Consider the following 24,875-nt stretch of genomic DNA (forward strand, 5'->3'; position numbering starts at 1 on the left):
TAAGACAGTGACATGCAGCACTAAGGGAATAATCTGCCCTGCAGAACCTTTATTACACATGATGAGGTGCGAGAAACAATTTTGCTTGACTGAGCCTACGACGAGCATAAGGGATGGTGTTACACACTTTACTTGTAAACTACACTCATTTGATATAGACTCAGACACCAGTATGGAACCGGACTTCAAAAAAAAAAAAAAAAAATAACCCACCAGTCACTGTTGGGACTAGATCTGTCACTAGAACTGCGCTTTAAGTGTAACGTTAACTGACTCCTACAAGCCAGTTCTGAGGAACTGGACACGTCAATAGTCAAAGCCCACAATACTGAAAACAAAATGTTATCAAAAAGACAAAAGGGATACACACGTCCTCAATATAGACAATGAAGGGTGCACAGATGTGAGCCATAATGTTAAATATTGATATAAAAGACTATTCACAATCTGTATTCTGTAGCTCCTATTGGTCATTTTTCAAACTACATTAAGAACTGGCAGGAGGAAAGGGGTGAAGATGTTAAAGTCAGGCTCATCTGAATGAACTGTATAATGAAAGATGTCCACAGTCTTAAATAAACTAGACTTTCCACTCAGTGCTGTTCCCAAAAAGTAAAGGTATTTTATAAAAAGTAAAATGATACTTGCTCTTTATATAAAAAATAAGTTTGATATAAATATACCAGATACTATATGGGAGTCAGCAAAATGTACATTGCTGTTTGCCAGCGAGGGTGCAGGCTTATTCTAAACCACAGCAGAGAGCTAAAACAAAACTAAAAATACCTAGAAACACTAACCCTGAGGGGAAAATATTATTGACATTTACTTTCAAATATAAGTACAGATTAATTTACCGCTGGAGTAAGGATGAATCTGGCCTAATATATTTCACAAAAAAGTGGTCTCAGAATTACAAATAAGATTTACTATGCTAAGAGAGGAACAGCAAGTGCACTATCTCACTAGCAATAAGAAAATTTTCTCACTGCCATTTCCAAGCTGAAGGGAAAAGTTCTGCTAGATGGTAAGGATCTCCTACTTACTATCTGTTAGCATAAATAATTAAGTTAACAGTTTCAGACATCAAAAATCTAATTTAAAATGTTATGGTGTTGGTACTTTTTTAGGTTAATACAGGAATCCATCACGCAGAAAACAATTTGATTAAGTTAGGCTTCCTGGAAATCACCCAGGCTAGAACAATGGGAGTTACTAATCAATTCATAAAGAGAAATAGAAACATACCCAATCCTTTTAAAAAAGGAAAGTAATCTGCATGTACAAAGTTTTTCCAATTTGAGAGGCAGAATGATGATGGACTGAGTTAGACCATTAACCTCCAAAGATTGCATTTTAAATCTCTGGTGGACACTGGTAAACATCGCTAAACCGTAATTCTGAGTACCTGAGGTTAGCTGTAAAAAGTGTGTGGGGGAAGCCAGCACACATTACCAATCTCTGTCTGCTTATCTGTAAGTTATTATGTATTTATATTACAGTAGAGCCTAATTACAAAGGGCCTAATTAGGACTGGGTCCCCTTTTGCTAGATGCTGTATAAACAGAGGCAGACATGGTCCCTGCAATGAAGAGCTTACACTCTAAGACCCTAGTGCTATTAGTCCAGGTTCATGAGAATTAAACACACAACATTTTTAAAAATAGTGCTTTCCAGGAAGAAAAAAAGAAAACTGTATTCACTTTTTCTCTTAATCCTGTTTAATCAGTTTTCTAGCTACTGGGAGGGAAATATACTACTCTTAATTCCCCATTGAAAAAGATCTCTTTTGTACTTTTACACTGAGTGCCTCACTCAGACATTCAGATGAAACCTCATCTACACATGGGAAATTTTGCAAAAATTCCCCATTATTGCCAACACCAGTTCAGATAAATCAATGGTAGGAGCCTTAGTGTAAAGGGGCTGCCAGCTATCAATTAGATCTGCTTTGAGGTAGATGGCAGTGATTACAATATAGGTAGCAAGTCAACTCTAGGGCTCCCACTGTCGCAAACACCAGTAGAGTGGGAAAAAAGTTAGAAACTGAGGAATTTTTGTTATCACAGTTTAAGGAGGAACAGTGACAATCACAGAAATACTTCACTTTGACTAAATCTTATTGCTCTGCCTATATGCTTTAGGCTGAGGTAAAAATGGAGGGGTGAAACATCAGGCTGGGCTGCACCTGCCGATGTCACTTATCAGCACAGAGCAGGAAAATGCATGTAAGACTTGAATGTTGCAGTCGAGTCAAAAGTAATTTAAAATACTAGATTAAACATAACCCAGTTTGCGCAGCACAGTTAAATATGACTGGCATTTAAGCCCAACGTTGGTGACATCCTCCTACTGAAGTGACACTGAAGTATAGATAAATGCCTCTTTTCCTAAAGTGTTTTGCAACATAGGTATGGACTGTTAAACTGCTGCTCTACTCCACCACCATGTTGACTGCATTTTAGTGGAGGGCATAACGATTCCTAGATATACTGCAGTAATTACTATGCTTTGTAATCCTTGTAGATGCATAAAGAAAGATAAAAAATGTTAAATTATACAAAATGTTTAATATTCAAACATTAGATTTGCCAGGGATGCCTGACACACGTAAGATAGTTCGAGTGCTGATAAAATGGATCAAATCACAGACACCAGCCCTACCAATAGTCTAGGGAAATGAGGAGCTCAGCAGAAGGAAAAGAGGAGAAATACCTCTCCCAACAGCCAGGACTGGAGTGATGAGAGAATAAGAGTAAGAACAAAAGAGACACCTTAATGCTTTCCTTTACTGAATTGGAAGAGTGTAGTAAGATATTGCATTGAAAATATTGAACAGCAACGTTATAATTGGGCTGTGATGTTCTATCACACAATGATACTGACTTGGATCATCAAGGGAGGCACGCCTATGCTTGCATCTGGTCTTAAATGCAGATGGGTCTCCCTCCAAAACCTGGTTTTGACAGTCTGTCCATCATACCAGAATACCAGGATGGGTATAAATGGGATTTGTGCCGGCAAACAGATTGTCATACTGACCCAGAGTCTCTGCTTGATCAGATAAGTGCTACCACAAAGAAACTGAGTCAGCAAGGGGATGTATGTCTACCGTGCCACAGAGCATGCTTTCCACAGCACATAGATATGTGGTAGCTCCACTCAAGCTAGTGCACTAAAAATAGCAGCACGGCTGCAGCAGCATGGGCAGTGATCAGGCTAGGTACCCAAGTATGAACCAGGGGGTTAGGCATGATTATACTGAGGCAGCCAGCCCAAGCTACTGCTTGTGCCACTGTAGCCACAACAATATCTTTAGCATACTAGCTCAAGGTTACTTGTTCTAAAGGATTTCAGTACTTGTGCAGTGGACAACTCTTCTAGCTTAACTCAGATCTCATAGCCACGATGACAACCTTGGAACTATCCCAGGCAATCCCACTCTTAAATCTTGCTTTTCCACTATAACTAAAGAAGGAATAATGATCAGAATATGAAGGTTGACATCACTGCTAAGGGAGACTTGATAGAAGACAAATTCTAAGAAGTAGGCTGAATTGAATTATTTAGTGCCTTGAAGGGGAAGACAGTAGAAATCAAGGTGGTAACATGATGGAAATTCTCTGAGCCTCATTACATCATTCCTTCACTATAATTGGCTGTTTAAATATAATGCAACATAAATGAGGTCAAAACAGAAAAGTCTCTCTGCATAGTTATACACATTCAGTAAAACCACTTATTTTCAAAAGAAATTAGAGGCAAAGTTGCTCTGTTACACTATTACGTTCCTTTTTCAGGGAGTTACTTCCACTCCAGAGAACATCCCACTTCTGACATTCTGCTTGTGCACCAGAAGTGCAATTCAAGATTCAAATTATGGCAGATAAAGAACCTCAAATGAAGAGTAGCAAGCAGCATGTGCTAGCTCCCCACTAGTTTAAGATGTTATTTTGGTTACAAAACACTGAAGTTTATGGTTAATTCATGAATAAATAAAGCAAATAAGCCTCAGGCTACAGAGAAAAGACTTTGGTGTTGCCAAGCCTCTAGTCTAGCCTTTCAGAATGTGAGATTAAGCATGTTCATTTCATGAACGAAGAAAAAAATATAAAGGCAGATCAATGCCGACTGAACTCCCAGCTGACACAAAGCTAGTTAGATCCAGCTGTCTTCTGAAAAACACTGTCACTGCTGACTTAATCACAGAAAGCAACACATTTTCTGATGAAAACATCTGATTTCTCCACTTTTGTTGTGAAGCTATTGGAGTCTCAGTGTGAAGGGATATGACTTATCAATATCTGCACTGTAAAATGCTGCCATGTTTGGACAACAGGTTTCAAACATTCTTTCACTGCCACAAGCCAGGGTTCAAAAAGGTGCTTCCTGTCACATCAACAATTGTAAAATTGTGCCACTGCATATTACAATAAATTGGTAGCATTTCTGGCCTGCAATACGCTGAATCTAACAGAAGTACTGATAAGTGAGCATACACTGTCACTGAAGGAAATGAGCACTGCCGGTTCCTCAAAATGCTTCATCCTGCCAGCAACTGCTACCTTTACTCTTATCTGTTCTGAGCCTAACCCTGTTGGCATTTGTCCATGTCCACACCTCATCCTGATACTGAGAAAACAAAACAATGGTGCCCAGGTTCATAGAAAGCAAGACTGAGCAACATGCTCAGTATACTGCTAACTATACAATCCTGTGATACTTGACGTTCTCCCCTGCAGCTGAACGAAGGGGTGGGAGGCTGGAACGGGGACAGAGAATCTAGGATACACCAACACGCTGAACATAACTCTCTGGATCCCTATATAATGAATAAAAAAAACCAACTTATGACTTCATCCCTCTAATACAGGTCCTATAGTGAGGCCCGCAACACTGATAAATTTGCATCAAAAGCTTATGACCAATCCCACACAGATGCATGACCTCTATCGCCCAAAGGAGACAAAGGACTGAAAACTGACACATGGGTTCAGGAAGATTGAAGTTAGCCTTCCATGTTACAAGAATATCAATTTGCAGTAGCACAGAAATACTTAGTATCTGACTATAGAATTTTATTTTTCGGTGTTTCTTATTGAATGACCCCCCCCCAAAAAAACCTCTACAAGTTACACATGCATTAAACAAACCTTTGATAATTTTTTTAGTACTCCAGTTGGTTAAAGATGTCACATAACCAAACAGTGCATGCAATAAGATGTTCCTTCATTATAATATACTCCCACAGAAAATACCTTATTGCTTAAAGGGCAGTCAGAAGTGATTTGTTGACATCGGAAGCAAAGTTGGCCATAACAACGTTCTTGGAAATGGAGAGGGAAGAGAGACAGACTGTCTCTGTATCAACAGTAAGATATGAGGGAGAGGTTGTTTCACCCTAACAGAATTGGGCTTTAAGGGCAATAACTTTTAAAAGTGCCCTGAGGCTGTATCAGTTCCTTTGTCCAACTCTACATTTCAGAAACTATTTACCTGAGGCAATATTTTACTACAGTTGCCAACAAAGTCAATTGGTGTCTGTACAATACCATAATCGCCTTTTTCCATGATTTCTTTGACAAACAAAGGATTAAATACCATCACATGCACTTACCTGCATAGGAGACACTGCAGCTGCTGGGGGTGTTTTCATGGGGCTTGGACTGAGAGGAGTGCGAGGAATTGTGGCTGTGGCAGGGCTTGGAACTATTGGAAAAATAAAAAGGAAGCTATCCCAAATGCGGCATGGTTTTCAGTCAAATGGAGAAGTGGCCATATAGCTAGATGTCAAGACAACTGTTTAAGGGCAGAACCTGATAAGTGTTTTGTTTGCTCCTATTGTGCAGTGCTCAGTTTTTGGAAAGCAACTTTGAAAGTTTCAAAAATGCTTGAGTACTATGTTGATCACCCCCTAACATGAGCCTGCACTAGATCAAAAATAGAAACCATATAGAACTATTTACAGTATCTAGCTGTTCACAAAAAATCCCGCTCCCCCCCCCCCACTTAACTGGAAAGTTTTACATACCAAAAGTGGCTTTGGTTTTCTAATTTAGAGGGTTAAATTCTTTGCTGCATCTCTAGGCAGTGTACATTGCACATATCAGGGGCTCTGTACTTTCCTCCCTTTCCCCCCACAAATTGCCTGTGTGACACCCACCCATCCATCTTTATTTCAGGGACTCCCTGCAACCAGCCTTCATGCCAGAGCCTCTAACTCATTCACCCATGCTAGGTCCTCCATTCCCCACACATTAATCCCCCTGCCGCATTTCAGGGGGTTGGATTATCCCCCATGTCATCATCCCCACATACCATCACCCCCGTTTCCCCACCCATGCTAAGGGCTGTGTGCCCCCCTCATTCCTCCTAACTCCCATATCAGGGTCCCCCATTTTCCACCACCAGGTAACCCTATTTCCTCTCCCTACCTGGTAGGCGCTCTGTGAACACCCCCATTCCACCCACCATGCCACCTATTACCACTCTACCATTCTAATTTCCTTTCTTTCTGTTCTGGAGAAGCATTCAGAGAGTTGGCATTTTCATACTATATTGGGGAAAAAGGCTAGAGCTACGATAAGGGAGACTGTTACGCTGGAAGATGTTAACAGCTGCCACCAACCAGTTATTTCATCTATAAACGATCACAGAGGTAGTTGCAGTTGCTGGGTCTGCTAACCAGATGCAAGGAATTAAGAGTCCCCCTCATCTCCCCCCTCCAAATTTTAGATAGAAGTGCCATCAATTTGTGCGTAAACCTCATTTTGTCCAGCCAGTCAGCTGATTCCCTAATTGCATGACTAGCAGATGATGTAAATTTCTTACCAGGAGGATAGTTTTTATTTTTATACAATTTGTCTGAGCAATCGGATCCTTATCCAAAGACACAGATGAGCAAGTTTTCTGCTGATTCACTCATGTTACTTCCTCCTTTTACTAGAATTTTTTGCACAATTATTATGAACAAAAACACTAACAGCCCTCAAATTAGAACCGAGGAGCTGGAAAGCGACAAAGACAAATACCTAACAGGGAGAACACAAATGCAGAAATATGACAATCTACAGAATCTACATATGATTTATAGATTATATTGAATCATATGACAGGTCTTCAGGTGATGAGCATAAAAGTGGGTTGCCATTTATATTACGGCTGCTTATATCAGTCAGGTACCGCTAACGGACCTTAAAGTGCATGTAAATGTAATTTAAAACATAATTTACACCCACATTAAGGCTCCTTTGTACTACCAGAGCAATGTAAAGCTGTCTTAATGTAAATGAGACTAAGGGTTTGTCTGCACATTGGGGGTAATGTGCTCTACAAATTTAGGGCTTACCTACATGGCGAAATAATGCATTTTCTGGGCTTGTGATTTCTAAAGCACACTAATGCGTTGTACGTTAATTGGTCTGTGTAGTCCCCACTGGTGCATACTGAAGGTTCCCTAGTACAATTTAATGTAGTGCTGTTTCAAGCACTGGTATAGTGCACTAGGAAGCTTTTAGTACACACCAGCAGGGCCTACACAGACTAATCAATGCGCAATGCATTAGTGTGCTTTGGAAATCACAAGCCCAGAAAAATGCATTATTTCACCATGTAGATAAGCCCTAAATTTGTATAACAACTTCACAAACAGGACCTTAAAGTCAGGCTCTAAATTTATATGTCTCATTTCCTAAAGGGCTGAGTGCCCAATAGCTCCCACTGAGGTAAATGGGAGAAGTAGGGTCAACAGTTCTCTGACAGGCACTAAAATATGGATTTTAGGCGCTCAGGCTTTTTTAAAAAAACTTGGTGCTAGTCATTATATAGCTTCTAGGACGCTCATTTGGGGGCATGTATTAATGTTAGTGTCTTAACAGAAGAACTGAATATATCCTTAAGCTGGGGACACAGCTGAGTGTACAATTGGTATTATATTCCTGTTGAGTGAGACTGCTGACTCACAAAGCCTCTAGTGTCCAAATTACTAGGTAAGTGATAGTGAGGGACAGAGAACATTCAACTCCTGGGGTTGAGGAGAAGAGAAAGGATAATTATTTAACAGTAATGTAATTTAGTGTACATGGGCTTATTTCAGACCTTGCTATTGTAGTGTCATCTAGCTGAATTTTGAATCATCCAGAACATCAGAAGCATACATGTCAACATACACAAACCTCTAACTTTGTATAGCTACTACACTGGCTAGACGTAATTACCTTGTGAGGCACTGTCGAAGGATTTGATTAGTGTTTTTACGGTGGGAGTTGGCTCCGAGGAAGTGGATGACCTGCGACTTAACCCCATTCCTTGTCTCAGAGCTGCCAAATCCCTCTCTACAGCATTCATGTAATTGTATACCCGGCCACGTTCCTCTTCCTGCCTGTAAACAAAAGCTAGGCCATCTTAGCCACATCAGAAAAATATCTTCTTTATGTCAAAAGGCTTAAATGTAAACACAGGAATTGAGCTCATAACTCTACTCATTATATTAACCTACTTTGCTATTGTAGTTTAGGTTTAGATTAACAGCCTTAAATACCAGTCAACTTCTTTAGTATCTGTCAACAAGAGAGCCTAAGTGAACTGAAAGGATTCTACCTATCGCGAGTCAAGTTTAGAGTCTTGTGTTTCCTAGTGAGTTAAACTTCAAATTTGCTATAGATTAAAATCGAATCCACCAAAATCATCAAAATAAGAAACACCTTTACAATTATTTTTGAAAGGGACAAACTTTTTTATGCCTGCATAAGTAAAAAAGGTTCAACCCATATTTTTGGGGGGTGGGGGGGAGGAAGTGCACCGGTAGGGTGGGTAAGGGAAAAATATATTTTTAAAGTTCAGCTTTGAATTGAGACTGAACTCTAGTTGCAACCCAAAGGACACTAAGGTTTTAGAATGGAAGGGCCCTTTCAACCTAAGTTCATGTCGGTTATGACATTCACTGTCACTCTGATGGAGGAACCATTCTTCTGTCTGGAGAAAGCCGCCTTCCCTCCCCACCCACCCCGGGATCTGAGGGGTTATTCATTGCCTCAGTTTCAGATCAAATACTATGCTAACTTCATTTTTCAACAGCAGCTATACCGTTTCTCTTCTTTTGGAATCTTACAACAAGTTTTTAAAGAATCATTTTCAGTTACCTTTGAGTTCTTTGTTCTTAGGAAATCAATTACCAGTAGATTATTTTACGTCCATCTGCAAGTAACATGGATTTAGAAAGCCCTTCTGGAATCAGTATCAGAACAAACCAAGCAATAGACTTCCAACATCCAAAAGCACGACTACTGCGTAATAGGCTTGTTTTCAAGTTGACATTTGGTTGATGATTCTGTTACATTGTTAACACTGATTCCAAGGAAAAATCAATTCTAGTTGATTTGCAGCCAGTATGTTTATTGTTCCAATATATTTTACCCACCAGGACAGTGAATTGATACTGCAAAGTCAAGCCTTAGCTTCAGCAAGGGGATCCAAACACCTCACAATTAGTCTGATTCATTTCAACTTAATGAACAGATTTTCTAGAGATGTCAGATCCCTGTAATGCAAAGCATAAATTGCAAACTTCCTATTTTGAAAATTCAAAGATTAGGTTAGAAATTCCTATCAAAAGTGGGTGCTATGACATTTTGACTTAAGGCATCAATCCCTCTAAACTCCTGGTATGAGTATCTCCAAGGTCAATAGTAATCAGGAGTTTTGCTACCTGACAGCCTATTCAAATTGGTAGCTTCACTTCAGATTAATCTGCTTTACCCTCACCATCCAGGTCATCTCTTATTTTCAAGTATATCCTCCTCCAGTCTGCTCTCTACATCTCACATATGCAGCCTGTGCAAAATTCCACTGCAAAAATAATTTCTCTCAGCCTGCTCTGGTGTTCAAGTGTTCCCTGCATCAAAAATTTAGATCTGAATTTACATAGTGTTTCTCAGTGTTAATTTACATGGCACTTTATAAAAGGTTTTAATAATGGGAACATGTATACATATCACAAACATCATAATTGTAACTGCTGAATCTCCAGTCTGAATCAAAAGGACCAAATAGCCATGGAGACCAAACAACTCTTCAACTCCTAGAAAGGACTAGTGGTCAGGGTTCAGGTAAATTGGCAGGACTGGGGAAAACATGAATTGTGTCTGACCTGTATATGCTATGGATTCATTGAAGACCGAATTTTGTGCTTTTTTGAAAGATGCCCGACTAATGTAATTAGGATCACTGAAAAAAATCACTACTACAGAAAAACCTCCACAACCAGTTGATTATGAGGCAAATGCTTATTACTGAAGAAAGTTGACAGCAATTGCAGAAAATCCTAGTTGTCTGTTTTCCAAAGTGCTATAAGCATAATTTAATTTTAGATAAGAAGCTTACTGTATCAGCTTCGGTTCAATATATAGGAAAGTCTCTTTTACAGGTGAGGCTTTTAATGACTGGTTTCTCATTCTATTTCTTAAATAGCACACTGCTGGAACTTCATGGAATGAGCTATGCAGTAATACTAACATTATTTTCTGATGGTATTTTTGGGGAAAAAAATAATTACTGCAGTAATTAAGTATTGCAGTAGCAACTACAGACACCACTGTGCTAGTAACTGTATAAAGTCAGCAAAAAGATTACCCCCTGCTCCAAAAAAACTAAGCACTAGGTATCTGACTGGACAAACTCCTTTCCTTTGAAACTGACTGATCATAGTCATTTGTAAACTCTAGCCTCAAAAAAAATCAAGGCCATAAGTAGAAATCAAATACCAGATGCGAGAATGCCCAGGCTGAATTACGTTGTATGCCTTCTAATATTCCAAGAGATATTGGTTCACATTACCAGTCTATGTAGATTACCTAGAAGTAATCAACTCTTGTAGAATTCCTAGGGATTTCTGTCTCAATTCAAGCTATAACAGGTCACAAGTGAGAATCTAACATCTTTTATCTGAGTAGCCTAGTTGTCAAGAAACAAACCCTCTCTTCTCCATAGTACGATAAGCTTGTGTTTTGCTCCCCTCTAAAGAGCCTGGCAGCTAAGCAAGATATAACTTGCAACAGCACAGAAGAGACATACATTGCTGGCTTTCTATGCTCTACTCAAGGAAGCTAAGCCCAAGTCATGGACTCTTATCTGTGATTAAAAACAGACTTAATGACTTTCCTTTTTGTGTGCGCAAAAGTGCCAAAACAGGTACATTTCCTCCATTGCAGAAAATTAAAAGGCCAGCTATGAAAAAAAAACAAACCTCTCTCTTACAGGTTTGCCCATTCTTTCAGAATTGTTCCTAGAAGTATGCAGAGAGATCTTAGGCTGAAATGATCTGGCCTCAAAATGACAGTCTCGCTCTGTGACTTTCGATGAGTCTCAACAGTGACTCAGTTAAGAAATTAACATCTCAAATTGTCTAAAAGCAATAAAAATACATAACTCCATTTTCATTAACATACTTGCGTGACTTTATTTCTTCCAGCTCTTTAGTGAGCTTTTCATTTTTCTCCTGAGACTCATGCAGTCTACGTTTTAGGTCCCCTATCTCCTCCTGGGCCTCAGATTTGATATCATTTGCTATGACCACGGCAGTCTGTAGATCAGCTTGGAACTGACGCCATTCTGCGGACTCCTCCTATAAATAACCAAAACTGTAAATAGCAGCTACTAGGAGTTTGAAAACAAAGAATTATGCTGATGCAAAGTTCCAGTGAACTCTCAGAGTGGAAGATTTAAATGGGTGGTAAAAGTACTCATATTTGACAGTCCAAAAGTAAAACACTAAAGTTACAAATTTTAAATACGAAGATAATTTCATCAGTAATCAGCTTTGGGGTTTTGAAGCAGAAGCACTGGGGAAGTCCTAAAATGTCCTTTTCTCTAAACAAAGAAAAGATATAGTTAATTCTTTAATGATTTGGTAAATTTATCCCAAGATGAAGCATTTAACTTCATCCTTGAGCTGATGACCCTCTCCCCAGAATTATTCTGTTTTTTAAACACAGTAATATTCACTTTCCTGCCCATTAGTAAATCTGCCATGTGCTTTGTCTTTGGTATCTATCAACACCAATAATACCCAGTAAGACCAGTTTCTATCTCTACATATTGAAATCCCAACACTCTTATACAGCCTTGAAACATTTCTGGTATATTTTTAGAGCAGTGTGCAGGAAAGACAGGCAGACTGTACTATATATATTTATTGCTGGGTGATGTTTCATGTACCACGCTTATGGTGCCCTCCCCCTTTTTAGTGCTCAGTTGCACACTTGGTTGTAGGTGTTAACCTACCCGTAGCCTCCTGTGAAGAGTCTTAATTTCTCTTTCCATGTCATGCTTTTGGTCCTGAAGTTTTTTAACTGTATCTGGAAAGATAAGTCAAATCCACTTTAAGATAACACCTTACTCAGTGATTTGTCTACGAAAGAGCAACTGAAGCCACTTGTGCATTTTTAAGACTTCCTGAAACCATCGCTTATATTTTTCAATAATTATTAATGAATGTCTAAGTATGAAGTTATTTAACAAAGCACACATTCCTGAAAGTGGGAAAATAGTATAAATTAACTCAATGGGTATTAAGATTCCTGTCTCTGCCTTACACCATGCACAACATTGAAAAACAAAAAAAAAAACTAGTCACTAAAACGTTACCTGCAAGGTAATCACAGTGACATGGGAGCATGCTGAATACAGGTTTTGATGCCATCAGCGTTTAAATGGATTTTCCCATTTAAAAATAAAAATAAAAGCTTCATTACCACACCTACGAATTCAGACTTCACTTCCCTGCTCCAGGATAGCTGCCATCAGGAGTGATTCCCTTCCTTGTTATTTCAACAGGAATAAGATTCCTATTCTAACCCTCAAAAAGCTCCAATTCTTGTGTATCACAGCATCGTTTGAGATAAACTGTATTTGAAGCATGAGGGGCAAACATTAGAGTATATTCAATGAGACCATAATATGGAAGTAAGATGTTCATTTCAATAGGTCAGCAGCTACACAAAGGGCATGCAGCTTGACCACTACCAACTCCTAATCTGGCGTCTGACAGACTGACTCCTGTGATTATTATTCATTTGTTGCATTATTCAATGCACAAGAGAACAGCATGATTGATTATTCCATTCCTATAATTGAGTAACTGATGAAGAAGCACACGGAATACATTTCTCATTCAGTACCACTTCACTGATCCTTGGTTCTTAGGAGCATTCTATTTCTACAGAACTGTATGCATATATAAACTGTAAAGATTCAGGGCCTCTTGATTTGTAGGGCCAATTGTGATAAATTATGTTTTTTAGTTCAGGTTTATTATACCAGGAGCAGTTGTGAAGCAAATATCTTCTGTGTATATTGGCAGCGCTTTTCTCACATGAAGGCTGCAGATACCCAATGTATTAAGCTGCTTAAAATCCAAAACCTTGGCATAAACTACAGAGTAGTAGGCACATGCTTTCTGATTATTCAAACATTTACTGTACATTAATTTAAACAACTAAATTGACAGAAGGTAAAATTGTGTGGTTCTTGTTCTGTTGTGAAACTGAACTTTCCAATGTGTTTATTCGGTTATCAGTTACAATTAGTTTCAGGGATAATTATGCAACACAGGATTCTTTTTAGAACCTTAAATTCTAACAGTGTTCTTGCCTGCTTCTCCCCATTTTTAAAATTGAACCCTATATTTTGGTACCCAGAACAATCCCCTTGGCTTCTTGGCAGAAAGCTGTTTTCTAGCATTACAAGACATTTTTAAAATAGCGTATGGTAGACTAAATCAAAATGCTAAGCAAACCCACATACTTATTCACATGAGGATATTCCGTTTCACATCATTTAAACTGGATACTAATTTGGAGACACTATCTGAGCAAAGACAGATTGATCTGTAGTTCTTCTGGAGGCTGACAACTTTGGATTCATCAGCTTTGTTATGCCAATAGTCCTAACTACAGACTCTTAATGCCACAGCTAATTTCTTTTTAAGAATGACATAAGCCCCTAAGTGGCTTGAAAAACAATATTTCAGGCTTGGAAAAGTTCAAACACTTCAAACCAGACATTTTCCTACATCTATAGCTATCTTACAGGACTACATATTCTAAGATGCACATCTAACTGACCTTTTAACATTGGATGTGGTAAGCTAATTAACAGTGAGGGTGACTCAAATCACATGTTGCTTAAGCTACAAAAAATGGAAACCTTTGCTAGTCTTAGTACAAAAGCAGGAATTAGCATCGATACCTTTTTATTAGGCTGAAGCTAACATGCAAAGTTGCCTGTTTTAGGTTAAAAGTGAAACGTACAACTAAAGAATTTGAGAACAGGATTTTCAAGATTACTTAAAATGTACTATTTCTTCAAATACGGAAAAGTTGCCTACTGAGGGAGCCAGCAAGCCCTACCAAGCTCCCCACACTAGTTTGCAGCAGATTCCAAGAGTGAGGAATTCCAGTGGGGGGCCATCTTTTTTTTTTTTAAGACAACTCAGGGAAATGAGTTTCATTTTTAAAAACAATTGTTTTTTCACTCCTAAAAATGAGTCATAATTTGTCTAAAAACAAACAAAAAATAGAAAAATAATCACAACAAACCAGAAAACCTAAATGTGTCCTAGAGTTAAAGATTGGGTAATGCCAACGTTTTGAGCTGTTTGTGGGACACACCATTAAATGTTAGTATGTTTGTGCTTTGAAGTTCAAAACAATGGCCTGAATATTCTCCAGCTACTATAAACGGTACAGAACATTTTATAGTAACAGAGTTTAATTTTTTCTAAATTCTATCAAGGGATGAGAGAAGAACATAGAATTGCCAACACTCAAGAATTCAAAAGGAGTGAGCACCCTAAAATAATTTAAGAAAAGAAAATCATGGTTTTCAGTCTTCTGTTTTTGTACTCCCCTTAGCCATCCCAAATGCATGAACATCATTTAAATACATAAAATATACAGGCATCAACTTCCCTATGTACCTACTCTGGGCTAACCCCTTTCTGTCCCCGTGCACTATCCACAGCCCACCCTGACCCCCAACAAGCTCCAGGGCTTGAGTGAGGCTGCTGCCGCCGCCAAGCTCATAAAAGGGACTACTGTAGTATAGGGACCTCGTGATAATACAGGCAGCGGCTATAGCTTCTAGAGGCAGAACAGGGAAACACTCAAACTTCCTGAGCTGCCTGTGTTTTTTGCTATGTGAGATGGTTATTTCTATTTTTAATTATTTGCTTTAATAAATAAATATGTAAGTCAGTTGTAAAAGGATATGATGTAACTGGAAATTAAGTGCTATTGCAATTTTAGATAATTTGTAACAAACTAGGTTATAGATGCTGGGTTTAAAATTGACTTATTTCAGTGTTAAAGTATTTCACTTGAATTTTACAAAACTGTGAAAGGTAAAGAACAAAATATTGAAAAAAATACTTAATTGCATTTTTATCTATAATCTTTTACGAATCCAAATTGGCACAAAAACTGTCACTATAAACAAAGTTTGTTTTTTTAATGCAAACACCCAATCTGATTAATTTCAATACATTAATACATTTCAAATTTGTTAAAAATGTTACAATGTTAAGACATCGATATTATTTCATAATACATCATTTTAAACAAACTACAATCTGTGAACAACAATCACAATTCAGTTACCACCGAATCCACCTATTCAAGATTTGCTGAGGATACTTTCAAAACTTTCAGAATTAAGATGCTGAAGAAACTAATTCTGAAGTCTTATCTGTTTGCATGCAGGTTTCTAGAATTTGAATGCCCCAGGCCACATGATGAAAACAGTAATTCTACAGCAGCTACTGTCACGATCATAACCTTGTTTTCTTCCAGGACATTTACTTGAGATTTTCACTACTAAATAGTGGTTAAATTTTTCAGTGTTGCATTGGAGACCAAGACTTTGAAATAATGCAAACAAGGCTTGCAGATGAATTACTGATGGCAGAACCCCAGTTTCAACATAAACTTCTGCATATTGAAGAGTAAGTACTGATTCCTCTGTTGTGAGTGGAAATTAGCAGGTGATGACTGATCACATGCTGGAAAATTACATGGTATAATGTCCAGCTAATGCTTTCTCACCACCAATTTTGCCATCATTTAACTGCAATTTCAAATCAGGGTTGTTGGGTTTTTTTTTAGTCTTCGCCAGCTTCAGCATGAATTCAGAATCAAAAGCTATTTTACTGGCTTTGATATAAGAAGGAATTACTCAACAAGCTTCTTTAAACCAATTACTTGTCATCTTCTAACAAACCATGGAGTCTATTGACACTGCTTCCCATATTTTTTATAGTAATATTAGGATATGATTGTGTCAAAATTAGGGCTGTCACGTGATTAAAAATTAAATGCAATTAATTGCACTGTTAAACAATAACAATACTATTTATTTAAATATTTTTGGATGTTTTCTACATTTTCAAATATATTTGATTTCAGTTATAACAGAATACAAACTGTACAGTGCTCACTTTATATTTATTTTTGATTACAAATATTTGCACTGTAAAAAACAAAATAGCATTATTCAATTCACGTAATACAAGTTCTGCAGTGCAACCTCTATCATAAAAGTTGAACTTACAAATGTAGAATTCATATATTAAAAAATGCACTACAAAATAAAACAGTGTAAAACTTTAGATCCTACAAATCCATTCAGTCCTATTTCTTGTTCAGACAATTGCTCAGACAAACAAGTTTGTTTACATTTGCAGTAGATGCTGCTGCCCACTTCTTGTTCACAATGTTACCTGAAAGTGAGAACAGGTGTTTGCATGGCATTATCGTAGCTGGTGTCGCAAGATATTTATATGCCAGAGGCGCTAAAGATTCCTATGTCCCTTGATGCTTCAACCACCATTCCAGAGGGCGTGTCCATGATGATGGTGGGTTCTCCTCGATAACGATCCAAAGTGCAGACCGACGCATATTCATTTTCATCATCTGAGTCAGATGCTACCAGCAGACGGCTGATTTCCTTTTTTGGTTGTTTGGGTTCTGTAGTTTCCGGATCAAAGTGTTGCTCTTTTAAGACTTCTGAAAGCATGCTCCACACCTCATCCCTCTCAGATTTTGGAAGGCACTTCAGATTCTTATATCTTGGGATGAGTGCAACAGTTATCTTAAGAAATTTCGTATTGGTATCTTCTTTGCATTTTGTCAAATTTGCAGTGAAAGTAATCTTAAAACAAACAACACGTGTTGGGTCATCATCTGAGACTGCTATAACATAAAATATATGGCAGAATGAAGGTAAAACAGAGCAGGAGACATACAGTTCACCCCCAAGGAATTCAGTCACAAATTTAATGAACACATTTTTTTAATGAGTGGTATCAGCATGGAAACATGTCCTGTGGAATGATGGCTGAAGCATGAAGAGGCATATGAACCTTTAGCACATCTGGCATGTAAATATCTTGCGACGCCAGCTACAACAATGCCATGTGAACACCTTTTTCCACTTTCAGATGACATTGTAATTAGGAAGTGGGCAGCATTATCTCGTGTAAATGTAAACAAACTCATTTCTCTTAGTGACTGGCTGAACAAGAAGCAGGATTAAGTGGACTTGTAGGCTCTAAAGTTTTACACTTTTGTTCTGGAGTGCAGTTATATAACAAAAATAATCAACATTTGTAAGTTGCACATTCATTGATAAAGAGATTGCACTACAGTACTTTTATGAAAGTAGTAAATTGAAAAATACTATTTATTTTGGTTTTTCACAGTGCACATATTTGTAATAAAAATGAATATAAAGTGAACACTGTACACTTTGTATTCTGCGTTGTTACTGAAATTGGTATATTTGAAAATATAGGAAAACATCCAAAAATACATTTCAATTGGTATTCTATTGTTTAGCAATGCGATTAATTGCAATAAATTTTTTTTGAGTTAATTGCGTGAGTTAACTGAGGTTAATTGACGGCCCTAATCATTTTGTATCTAATGTTAGCAATATTGACTACACATTTGTACTACAGAAGTTTTTGCACCTGGGGAATGCCCACCCCAGACAGAATGCAATCAGTCTGGCTAGCTAGCTGTGAACAAGTCAATGAATGGACCATTAGGGAGAACAATAGGTCTTTGAAGATGCTCCCACCTTCCAGGGATGCTTTGACACTGCAGGATCATGTGATCAAGTTGCCTGGTACTGGATTCCATAACAGAATACCAGTATTTTTACACTGGGGAAGAGGGGAGAACCACCATACTGGAAAACAAAAACAAAGAGGAGTCTGGTGGTACCTTAAAGACTAATAGATTTATTTGGGCATAAGCTTTCGTGGGTTAAAAAACCCCACTTCTTCAGACGCATGGAGTGAAAATTACAGATGCAGGCATAAATATCTGTAATTTTCACTCCATGCATTTGAAGAAGTGGAGTTTTTCGCCCACTAAAGCTTATGCCCAAATAAATCTGTTAGTCTTTAAGGTGCCACCAGACTTCCCGTTGTTTTTGTGGATACAGACTAACAGGGCTACCCCTCCGATACTGGAAAACAAAAGGATTCCCAAAACATGCCAAACCTATTTAAGGCAGGGAAGTGACAAAGTGTGTTCATTTTCTTCACTGAATCCCCGCCCAGGATGACGGCTGGAAACATCTAAGAAACAAAGACAAAGTGGGGGGAAGGGGGGAAGGAAGAGAAGAGCTGAGCCCAGGCTGGAAACGTGTCTGGCCTGTGAAAAATACCTGGAGTTTTAATCTGCAAACAAGAGCAGCTGGCCTTCAAGAACCACTGCAATCTGCCTAAAACAACATTTAGGGTGAGAAATTACTATTTGTAACCAGTTTCTTTAGTATCCTAAGCTTAGTTTGCATGTTTGTTTCATTTGATAAGTAATCTGCTTTATCTGTTTGCTAACCTTATAACCACTTAAAATCTATCTTTTGTAGTTAATAAACTTGTTTTTGTTTTCTCTAAAACCAGTTTGTGTAATTCATAATGGGGGGGAGGAGAAGCTGTGCAGATCTTCCTCCACATTCGGGAAGAGGATGAATGTCATGACCGTACGCTGTACAGTTCTCTGTGCAGCGCAAGATGATACAATTTTGGGTTTACACTCCAGAGGGGGTCCACTGGAGTGCTGGAAAATTCCCTAGCTGAAGCCTACCCATGCAGAGCTGATTTCAGTGTCTGTGTCTTTTTGCAGCTGGGGGTGTCTCTACCTGTGTGTGTGCTGGAGGAGACTTCAGGGCCTGGCTTGGCAGGACAGTGTAAGGGAGTCCAGGCTGGTGGACCAGGCAGGTTCAGTGGTACGTCAGTACATCAGGTGGCACCCGGGGGGAGGGGAACCCATCACATCTATATCTTGTGCATGCATCAATTACTCTTATTCCCTTGGGCCAATCTAAAACAAAATCTTATAGGCAATCTGCAAAAGCATTCCATCTTTCCTCTTAGGTCATGATATTTGCTCTTTTCAAATCTTTTGACAATAATTTTAAAATGTGCAGCCATGTGTCACATATTATCTTGCAAAACTTTCCTAAACTTAGCCATATTGGCTGCATTGTTTATCACAAAATAAATCACATGGTATTTACTTCCTCTCACTCTGAGAAACACTAGCAACTGTAGAACAGATGAATATGAACAACTGAAGATAAATGTTTGTCCCCCATGTAAACATTACTTCCCTCAGTAGCTACTATAACACAATACAGTAGAACCTCGGAGTTATGAACTGACCTGTCAGCCACACAACTCACTTGGAACCGTAAGTACACAATCAGGCAGCAACACAGACCAAACACACACTGTACACTGTACTGTAACTACTAAATGTAAACTACTAAAAAATAAAGGGAAAGCAGCATTTTTTTTCTGCATAGTAAAATTTCAAAGCTGTATTAAGTTAATGTTCAGTTGTAAATTTTTGAAAGAACAACCATAATGGTTTGTTTCAAGTTATGAACATTTCTGAGTTACAGACAACCTCAATTCCTGAGGTTCAAAACTGTGAGGTTGTAGTGTAGGCTTGTTGTTAAACTTAAACCATTCATCTATAGTCACACACAGGCACTCAGTTTCTGAAGACACGTATGTTATACCTACAATAGAAGCACTAGAATATTACACTAGAACAGTGCTCCAAGTATGGATGCAGATTATACCAGCCAAGTACCAATATGGCAAATACACCTTCCACAAAGGAAACAAATGATAAAAGTATAGTTTTACCAGTATAAATGCATCTCTACTATGGCCTTCTGCTGGCACAGCTATGTCAATCAGGGACCACACCTCTTCAAGCTCCTGAGTGATATAGCTATACCAGCAGAAGTCTGTACTGTAGACCTGACCTTAGTCTTCTAGATTTAGGGCTTGTCTACACTTACTGGGGGGTTGATGCATGGCAATCAATGCATCGGCAGTTGATTTAGCGGGTCTACTGAAGATCCACTAAATCGACTGCTGATTGCTCTCCCATCGATTCCTGTACTCCACCTGAATGAGAAGCACAAGGTGAGTCAACAGGAGAACATCTCCAGTCGACATAGTGTAGTGTGGACCCCGCGGTAAGTAGATTTAAGTACATCGACTTCAGCTACATTATTCATGTAGCTGAAGCTGCACAACTTAGATCAATCTCCCTCCTGTAGCGTAGACAAGGCCTAAGTGTTTCAAAAGAAGATATACAGTCAACACAAATCCTGACAGAGGAGTACAGCATGATTGAAGCTTTTCATTTTTCTTGACTTGTGGATGTTCAATGTAGGCCTAATCTATATTTGAAAGTTGTACCGGTAAAACTGCCTGTTATTGGTATGATTTTTTTACCAATATATAAATATTGGTAAAAAAAATATTTTTTTACCAGTGTGCGTGCATTACCGGTAAAACTGCCTGTTATTGGTATGATTTTTTTACCAATATATAAATATTGGTAAAAAATATATTTTTTTACCAGTGTGCGTGCATTATACTGGTATAAAGGAGCCTTTTACTGGGATAGCTATTTCCCTTAGAGTATCTTTATACCAGTATAACTGCAACCACACTAGCAGAGTTATACCTGTATAATTATGTTAGTACACCTGTACCCCATATAATGTGACCCGATATAACACGAATTATGATATAACGTGGTAAAGCAACGCTCCGGGGGGCGGGGCTGCATGCTCCAGCGGATCAAAGCAAGTTCGATATAACTTGGTTTCTCCTACAACGTGGTAAGATATTTTGGCTCCCGAGGACAGCATTATATCGGTGTAGAGGTGTATACTGGTGAACCTAACAATAGCTGTAACACTGCTGTTCAAACACCGCTTGTTTATTATGCTCACCAAAATTGTCTCATTGTTTCCTTGTACTCTGCCTGTATCCATCTGCTGTCTTTTGTCTTATTCTAAGATAGTGCCTGCCCAAAGAGTGCCAATCTTTTGTTCTGTGTTTTAACAGAGCCTAGCCCAATGGGTTTCTAGATCCAAGACCAGGACTCCTACATGCTAAATTACTACAAATAATAATAAAATAATGGATTAAATAATACAGCTTTCTATAGTAGGAAAATGGGTTGGATCACAAATACATCAAAGCACTGGCTTTTTGCTTATTCATTTTGTGTTTGAGTTTCTGTTATTGTCACATAAAGGTGTTAAGTCCAGGTGATCAGTCTTACTGGGCAGAGATTAATGCTTTCAGTGTCAAATTTTAGTACAAAGTCACCTGTGTTAAGATCTCAAATTTTACTATTAGTACAACTCACTTGCGTTGAATAAAATGAATCATTCTGTATGCCATATAATAAGAGGTATAAATAACCCAACATCAGCAAGGGTTAAGACGACTGAATTCCACTGAGATTTTAAGAGATCATTGTCTTCTGTGTTCCAAAAGATCTTGCATTAAATGTATATACAAACATCTTGATTTTAAGAAGAAAATCTGACAACCTAGATGCTAATTTAAATAGCTAATCTCTGTTATAAAGACAAACTTCACCAAGAGCATGTGTTTCAAGTGTTCATTCAACATTTATTGGCTGGATTTTAGAGATAGGGGGGTTGGTTTTTACATAAAAAACAAATGGCTACTAGACAATTTAGGATACTTATTTTACCATAAGACTTTCAGTTCAGTTCAGTTGGTTTTTCAAACCCAGCATCCAAAACCAGAGCAAAAACGCCACCTAGTGTAATGTTTCTAAAAAAATACAAGCTTAGCTATACTGGGAATTTTTGCACCTAGTATAAATGTGCTGCACTGCTGTAAAAAAATACACCTGCAGTCTTTATTCTGGAATTCGTTAACTTTTTAGTTTGCAACCTTAACATTCTTTTGAAGTAATTTTTGCAAGCTTATATAATAGGATTTTTTTTTTTTTTTTTTTTTTTTTTTTTTTTTAAAGTTGAAGGGAAATGTCATGTCACAATGATGAAACAGTTGGTTTTTTAAAGACATGAGGACATGGAAAATGTCCCATGCCATCACTTTCTCCTAGTGCTAACTTTGGTCCTCTCAAACATGTACTGGTGGACAAGAACCTATAGTAAGAATCCTTTTCAACAGTGATTTGAATTTTGCAGCTCATATTGATTAGATCATTTAGTTTCGCAAGCTGTTGAACATTACCTACAATTAAATTCCTCATGCAGCTAAGCTTGAATTTCACGCCCAGACTGTTGTAATACACTTTCTGCTATATTCCCAGTTTCATCTTTCTGGTCTCTAGTAGCTATTCATGGAACGACACCTAACTTCCTGCACTTGAGCTTCTCATATGTCACTCCATTATTTATTCTGGCTGCTCATTAAACTGAATTCATTTCAAGGTCTTATTACCAATTTCAGTTATGAAGTACACCCTCCTACATTTATGGACTTGTTTCTGTGAATTCTCCAATTGTTTATTAATATTCTGCCACTATTTATTACTTCTCACATCATCCCTGTCATTTACAGTTAGTTCAACACTCAGCACATTCTTTCCTCAAAGAGCTACAGCAGTCACTCTATCCTATTTTTTAAATCTAAACCAAAGACTTTTCTTTCCTATTACTTTTTACTATGGTTTAGTTGTTCTAATGTGGAGAACCATGCTTTTTCTGAATGGTGCTATATACAGAAACATGTAATGAAAAATTCTCTACATTTAAAAAGCCATTAACATGGACACCATGTATCTGGCCATTCATCTCAGACTAATTCAAGATCAAAGGAATTGGTTAATCTATTAATATTAGAAAATTTGCTGTTGTAATGGATTTTTCTGTCACTTTAATACCACCACCTGTTAAATTTTTTAGATTCTAGATCCGTGTTCTGAGCACAAGTCCTAAAGAGATTTGCTCCTTTTTTTTTTCCTATGGGAAGCAGTGACACCAAAGAACTATTGTAAGAATTTTAGTTTTGAAGCCATGAAGAGTTGAGAGTTTTTAAAGGTATTGATTTATGAGAAGAGTATTAACAAAAAGGCAGATTTTAATTATACTATTATTTGGTTACCACACTTTACAGCTACCTCAAGATGTCACTCTCCTTCCTGCCTATACTTACAATACAGGATGCTTCCTGAAGCTATTACATCAGATTACTATCCATAAAATTCAACTAAAACAGATTTGTATCTAGATAACAGATCAAAGAAGATATGGAATTTCTCACGAAACTTTGAGGCTAGCAAGATATAGGTCTGCTAACTGACTGAATTGAGGTATGCAGCCTCATGACTGCACACAGCCCTTTTGAGATAGGTCTGTGTGACAAAATTGGAACTGCTTGGTAATATTATATGGATACTGTATGTTAACCTGATTATTGGAGTGTTTACCATATGATTTCGCTTAATAGGGGACTGTAAAGACAAAACAAGAAGGAAAAGAAAGAATGGCTCAAGATAAGCTACCACTAAGGAAATATTTGAGGGATGTTAAGTGACCATAGCAGAGCCATAGGCTGGGAGAACTCTGGCATGATCTTCTGCTAAGCCTACTGGAATGATTTAGTCCAGAAAGACCAAAGCCCAAGAACACAGAACAACAAAAAACTATGGCAGTTCAGGGAAAGTAGACTGATATGAAGACACCTGCCGGGGCATCTAAAGATGTTATGCCTCCTGAAGTTGCACTCACAAGACTAAGTCTTTAGGTAAGACAGACATGCATGTAGAAATGTTGATTTTAAAATCCTTATTCTTTAAATGCTTTGTCCTTACCATTGAAGCAAAATATATTTTGATGCTAATAAGGATGCTTTGTCACTGTATACTACTGGTCACAGGCTCCCAAAAGGAAGAATTGCAGGTCTCTGAACTCAGTCAGATGTGCTGGGTAAGCATGGTTAATCCACAAGGTACTGTAGCCCAAGGCTTGGACTCAAGAGTGGGGAAAATGCAGACTTTCATACCAAGATATGTAAAAGGCATGAACCCTGACACTTGCGGCAATGCACTGTGAAGGACCAGAAGAGGGACAGAGGTGCAGCTGTGTAATCATGACAGTTGATATTTATATTTTCAGACAGACACACTCCCCACTGAACTACTCCGCAAGACTGGCAGGCATAATTTTTGCTGGATGCTTCAAGTGAGTCTTGAGCCCATCTATAAAATAGTGCCCATCTATAAAAAGGGAAATAAAAACAACCTAGGAAACTACAGACCAGTTAGTTTAACTTCTGTGCCAGGGAACATAATGGAGCAAGTAATTAAAGAAATCATCTGCAAACACTTGGAAGGTGGTAAGGTGATAGGGAATAGCCAGCATGGATTTGTAAAGAACAAATCGTGTCAAACCAATCTGATCGCTTTCTTTGATAGGATAACGAGTCTTGTGGATAAGGGAGAAGCGGTGGATGTGGTATAACTAGATTTTAGTAAGGCATTTGATACGGTCTC

At 38.1% G+C, this 24,875-nt stretch overlaps 1 protein-coding gene across 3 annotated transcripts in view; it reads right to left on the bottom strand.

Annotated features, from left to right (window-relative positions):
* SPECC1L (sperm antigen with calponin homology and coiled-coil domains 1 like) overlaps positions 1-24,875 on the bottom strand; it is a 114,488-nt gene that overhangs the window by 56,400 nt on the left and 33,213 nt on the right. For 2 of the 3 annotated variants that reach the window (XM_032801312.2, XM_075060020.1), the window contains exons 6-9: positions 12,280-12,353; positions 11,445-11,620; positions 8,217-8,380; positions 5,618-5,709 (exon numbers count right to left, since the gene is read on the bottom strand). In XM_032801312.2, coding sequence (XP_032657203.1) covers positions 5,618-5,709; positions 8,217-8,380; positions 11,445-11,620; positions 12,280-12,353 — 506 coding nt within the window. Of the gene's footprint in view, positions 1-5,617; positions 5,710-8,216; positions 8,381-11,444; positions 11,621-12,279; positions 12,354-24,875 lie in introns of those variants that run through there. The other variant, XM_032801315.2, reaches the window with a different exon arrangement.

Source organism: Chelonoidis abingdonii, chromosome 22 (genome assembly GCF_003597395.2).
Source record: "Chelonoidis abingdonii isolate Lonesome George chromosome 22, CheloAbing_2.0, whole genome shotgun sequence".
NCBI lineage: Eukaryota > Metazoa > Chordata > Testudines > Testudinidae > Chelonoidis > Chelonoidis abingdonii.